The sequence below is a fragment of the Pezoporus flaviventris genome, unplaced genomic scaffold (assembly GCF_033815535.1).
Source record: "Pezoporus flaviventris isolate CSIRO_AGI_PZ_B2104156 unplaced genomic scaffold, CSIRO_AGI_Pfla_v1 ptg000040l, whole genome shotgun sequence".
In the NCBI taxonomy this organism is placed as follows: Eukaryota; Metazoa; Chordata; class Aves; order Psittaciformes; family Psittacidae; genus Pezoporus; species Pezoporus flaviventris.
This window is the reverse complement of record NW_026892588.1, coordinates 9,039,555-9,044,862: the sequence shown is the minus strand read 5'-3', so window position 1 is coordinate 9,044,862 and position 5,308 is coordinate 9,039,555. Positions and strand designations below refer to the sequence as shown.

At 41.8% G+C, this 5,308-nt stretch overlaps 1 protein-coding gene across 1 annotated transcript; it reads left to right on the top strand.

Annotated features, from left to right (window-relative positions):
- Positions 1–497: 497 nt before the first annotated feature.
- CEP19 (centrosomal protein 19) lies at positions 498–1,880 on the top strand. The gene is made up of 2 exons (XM_061465193.1): positions 498–733; positions 1,011–1,880. The coding sequence occupies exons 1-2, from the start codon at positions 604–606 to the stop codon at positions 1,370–1,372; spliced, it is 492 nt and encodes a 163-aa protein (XP_061321177.1). The 5' UTR covers positions 498–603; the 3' UTR covers positions 1,373–1,880.
- Positions 1,881–5,308: the final 3,428 nt, after the last annotated feature.

Sequence of the window (5,308 nt, the reverse complement as noted above, 5' to 3'; positions counted from 1 at the left end):
AAACTGTATTGTTATATCATTACTGAAAAGTCAGATTCTCCCTAATGTCACACATGGAGCTTCCATGTGAACTACAAGGCATCGCAAAGTTAGAAGCCTGCCGGTTAGAGCAGCAAAGGGTTTGGTAGGTAAGCAATTCCTGGCTTTCCAGAGCAATGGATATAACATGCAGTAAATACTGCTTGTGAAGAAACTGTAATACGTTGATTTACTATCTTATGACATTTTTCACTTTAAAAAAGGAGTATTGAAACCAACCATATTTTAGTTAACATTTGACTGTGTAGTACTTTACTTAGCTGTTAGACTAAAAGGTAATCCTGGCCAACCAGTGACAGAAGTCTTAACCAGCAGCCGGGAATCACTCTGCACCCTGCTACTGGACTACAGAGCACACAGGGACATGCTCAGCTTCCACTGAAACTGGGGAGACTTACACCTTGGCTGCATGGTTTTCTGCATTTGTACCACTCTGATCTTGATAAAAGTAACAGTACTAGGAGGCAGTCCCTTTTTTCTTTCCCTGTTTTTCAGTGAGCTTCGACATTGCTGAGGACATCTCTCATAAAGCTGAGCACGCTTCAGCCAGCAGGAAGAACTGGAATGACTTACGTTGCAAAGAAGTGTGGCGTCTGCTTTCAGCCTCCATCCATTATCTTGATCTACACAGAAGCCAGCAAGGATAAGACTCGCCAGCGGATCATGCCTGTCAGGAATTTCTCCATGTTCTCAGGTGTGGTGTGTTTACTTGTAGCATTCCCCCTTTCCCCCCCCTAGACACAGTGAGAGCAACAGCTAGTTGGTAATAGCATTTTTAGTGGCCACTGGGTAGCTTTTCACCAGTGTGCAGGGAGTGCAAAGAGGGGTTGGTTTGGGGTAACATTGTCTCCCCTGAGAAGCCCAGGGCTATGTCTTAACCTCAGCAGTGGCTCTCTAAGTCTGGACATCTCACTCATGGGGGTTTGGGAGAAGAGTATACCTGTAAGTCTTCAACGTGGCTTTCTCTTTAGACTGCAGCATGGCTGCTGAGCAGCTGAAGAATAACTCTAGGCACAAGGCTTATCTAGAAGGAGTCTCACTGTGTCAGCTGCAGAAGCTGTACAGTTTGCTGAAGGGTCATTTGAGAGGAGAGAGCCTGGCTGAGAGCTTGGAAAAGTTTCAGCAGGAAAAGCCCATTGACCCAGAAGAGGATATGAACAAACTGGATGACAGGGAGCTAGACAAAAGGAAGAGGATCATGGATGAGCTGTTTGAAAAGAACAGGAAGAAGAAGGATGACCCAGATTTCATCTACAACATTGAGGTTGAGTTTCCAAAGGATGAGCACCTGGAATCCTGTAGCTGGGACATAGAGTCAGGTGAAGAAATCTGATTCTGGACAAAGATGTGTTGGATGGACAGCTCAGAGACAAATCCTGGAGTCCTAACGGACAATGATGTCGGCGAACACAGCCACATTGTTTTCAGCTCATGCAGCTGATGCACATGACACTGGCTGCGGAAAACGCGAAACCTAAGGAGCTACAGCAATTCCAGTTTTAAGTGAACTTTAAGAAGTCAGACCTGATGAAATGGAAATTGGACAGCTGAACTTACTGTATGGTTTTAATCTTTTCCTATGTATAAATGTCCAAAATAATTTTCAGTTATTTAATCTTCCACTTGTTTATATTTCAGTCAGCTTTGGCTGAAAACCTCATCACCAGCTTGCCTTGCTGTCATTTCTATTCTGCATTGGCTGAAAATGAAGTGTTAAATATTTATGTCTTGAAAGCAGTGTTAAAGCGTTATTGTATAAGTATGGTATTTATTATTACTTGCTGGAATGTTAAGTGGGTATTAGTCTTTCTGGATAAGTCAACATTGCATTCAGAATATTACGCTCACATTTCCTGGGCAATGCTTAAATTTCCAGCTTACAGAACTATAAATCATTATATTTAAGAAATGGAAGGACAAACAGTAGGTTGGTTTTTTTGTTGTTTTTTTTTGGGGGGGGGGGAGAGGGGTATTTCTTTTGTTGGACTTTTTGTTTGTTTTGGTTTGGAGGTTTTTGTTTGGTTTTGGGGTTTTTTTGTTTGTGGTTTCTTTGAGACAACCAGGACAATTCCTGCTCTGGAGATATGGGCTCAGAAAGCACTTCAGAGCAAAGAATGTTCACCTAAGACTTCTGCAGCCCCATGTCCCCAAGCTGCCATTGAAGGAAGAAGGGGAGGCATGCAGGCACACGTGTACCTCAGGTGACCACAGCAATCACAGTCACACAGGAGACGGAAGGAAAAATGTTTCATGCAAAGGCTCCGCTCTAACCTGGGGGATTTGAAGATCAAAACCAAACCCTGAATTGCTCCTACAAATCAATGAGCCATTGCAACTTACGAACCATAGGAACAAAGGTATTTTTTACACTAAAGAGGATTTCATCATTAGCCAGCTTTATTCTACCCACTATAACTTCCACAAACAATTGTTTCCCCAGATAGCATGTGTAGTCACCTGGATTACGGCAGGGAATAGAGGTGGTCATCACTGCTACAAGAGGACCTGTTCAAAAGAGAATGCCACAATGCTCAAAAAGCATCATATAATGCTACTGCTTATGCACTCAACATCAGTGCTCCCCCAACAACAACAACCTGGTTCTGTTCCTTTAAATGCAACCACAATAAATGTTCAACAAGCTATAAGGTCTTCTATTACTTACTTCACTTAAATGATAGGGCAGCCCCTTGCATCTCTGCTGAATCCATATGTTGATACACTAAGGGGGGGACTATAAATAACTAAACAAATTTCAGGGGCTACTGAACCAGAAGCATAGATATGACCACACTAATCCTAAACCCTTCAAACTTTGCACTTTGAACCACTTCTACTTGCCATCATCAGATTAGAAAATTATTGTTACCTAAGCCAGGCAAATGCTTACAAACAGAAAACCAAAACAAAATACATTCTTCCCATAAAGAAATCAGCATTATTTAGAACAGTCAGCTTTACCAAGCACACTGTAGCTGTGGAGTGTGCACATCTCTGTCAAAAGACAGTTATTCTTGAGAGATTGAACAGTGATATACAGAAGTTTTAGTATTTACCAGCCTAAATGAGTAACAGCTCATGAATGTTCATGTTCCCCCTCCATTCTCAGAGACAGCTCTTTTGCAAGCTGTATTCTGCTGTTAGCTTGGTTTCAATAGCCAGGTCAGACACCATGTAACTGAGCAGAGCCTGTCAAGCAGAAATCAGCTCTATCAGAGGACAGATTAAACTCTATACGGGTGAGTTCACTCTTTCCATGACTCACCAAGCTGTTTGAGGGTCACAGGCTCCTGTCAAACAAATGTCCATATGGTCACAGTAGACACTAAAGCACAAAACGCAGGTGACACAAGGGGATTTGTAGAGAGGATCTTTGGGTGACGAGCGATAACTAGCCTCGGTGCTCTGCTTCATCACAATGAAACAGTGAAGCCAAATACGAAACTGGAGCAGCATGAGCCTCCTGCATCCTGAAATAAACACTGCAAATTGGGTTTGGGCAGTGCTGAAAATATGCCACTTCAATTTTTCTACAGCCACGATTTCTCCATCACATACTTTTACCACTTTGCTGGAAGATTTGGTCAGATTTAAGCAAGGTTTGGTGCCACCAGATAGCACTTGGTTTGAAAAACAGTATTTTGTTTCTTGAAGTTTAAATATTATTCCTTGCCCTTCATACTAAACTGCTTCTAAATTAAAGGAAAACTCAGCAAGCCTGTCCCCACCAGCTGCAGCATGGTGTGTGCAGTCAGCTCAAACAGGAAGAGAATACAGCTCCTCTGCTAAATCAGTATTGAACTAACAGCCTGCTCCAGACAGATATGTAAATATCTCACAACTGACATTAAAGAGCTCAGCTCTGTTATCAGGCCTGGACTTCGTTAGAACACCACCTCAGATCATCTTCACAGAATTTTGATTAATGGGGCTACAAACTACATGTACATTGAAGTCAACCACATGGTCCTGGTTCACCTGGAAAGCCCAACGTCTCCCTCCCACTGCAGTTTGTCACTACAACCCAGAAGAGGCAGCATCAATGTATTCAGAGCCTTGTTCTCCACCACAGAGGCACTCTGGAGATGTTGGTATTTTGATTGAGAAATATTCAAAAAAACAGCCGAATTTCTAAGAGTGAAACAAGGAGGCAGTGCATCACGGCTCTGCTCATCAGCCCCCTTCCCTCCCCAGGGCAGAGCAGTCTAGGAAGCTGGAGGAATCCCCCAGTGGAAAGGGAGTAGAATTCTTGAGAGCCATTTAACTTCTCATCTCTATTCAAAATAAAACCAGAGATGTGACATTACACATCCCATCACAATCTTTTATCCACTCTAATGCAATCCTAGACTTTCAAATACCTGTAGGGAAGACTTTACCTCATGGCAGACTGTTCCACAGGTTAGTTTCGCCTAACAAATGGTGCTGTTAAGACAAATTCCAGGGTTTCCTGCATGGCTCTAAAAAGTCAAACAGAATGAAAACAGTTAATTCAGCATGAGAGATGACATTTTGAAACAAGTCCATCATTGTTACACCAAAGTGTAACTCCAGTCCTCCCCACACCCCAAATTACCATCTCCCAACTGTTGCTAGCTCCAGAATTTGAGATAAAGACTTCTTATATCAAATACTTTTTTCACTCTAAGAAAACCTATACCTTGGGATGGGAAGGAAGATGAAGGGGTTAAGATCTGGCAGCAGAGATACCAGATGTGTCTCTGGCTTATCAGATTTATAGATTTATTATGTAAAACCCCTGAATACGTACTTCTGATGGATGTTTCCCCTCTATTTTTAGAACATGTGTGGATAGCTCATGTGGAAGAGAAGTTCCTGTCTGTGCCCCTTGGGTTCAACAGGAGCCCTACCCTGCAAACCACACACAGCTCTTCTGTATACAAAAAATGTTCATCACTGCTTTGCTAGAAGCAGGTTGTTTCCCTCTCCCAGTTTAGTGTTTCAGGATTAGGGCAATTTCCACACTAATCCTGTTCTTCAGGCATCTGTAACAATCATAATAATATCTGTAAGAATATATGTAAGGGACAACATGAAAGAAAAATATCACTTTGCAAATGTCTCATTAAAAAAGGATTTCTAAGATGCAAAACACGATCTACAAGTTGTTATAACTAGATTAACAACAAATGTTTCCTTTGAATACTGTATTTTAATTAATTAGATTAACATTAATACAGTTTGTCAAGTCATTCATTTCCCCATTACAAAGTTAAAACATTAAAGTTGACAGAGCAGGACACTGCTG

Coding starts and splice junctions, on each gene's coding strand:
- CEP19 (XM_061465193.1), top strand. CDS start 604: ATGACTTACGTTGCAAAGAAGTGTGGCGTCTGCTTTCAGCCTCCATCC. Junction 734..1,010: donor GAATTTCTCCATGTTCTCAG/GTGTGGTGTGTT, acceptor CTTTCTCTTTAG/ACTGCAGCATGGCTGCTGAG.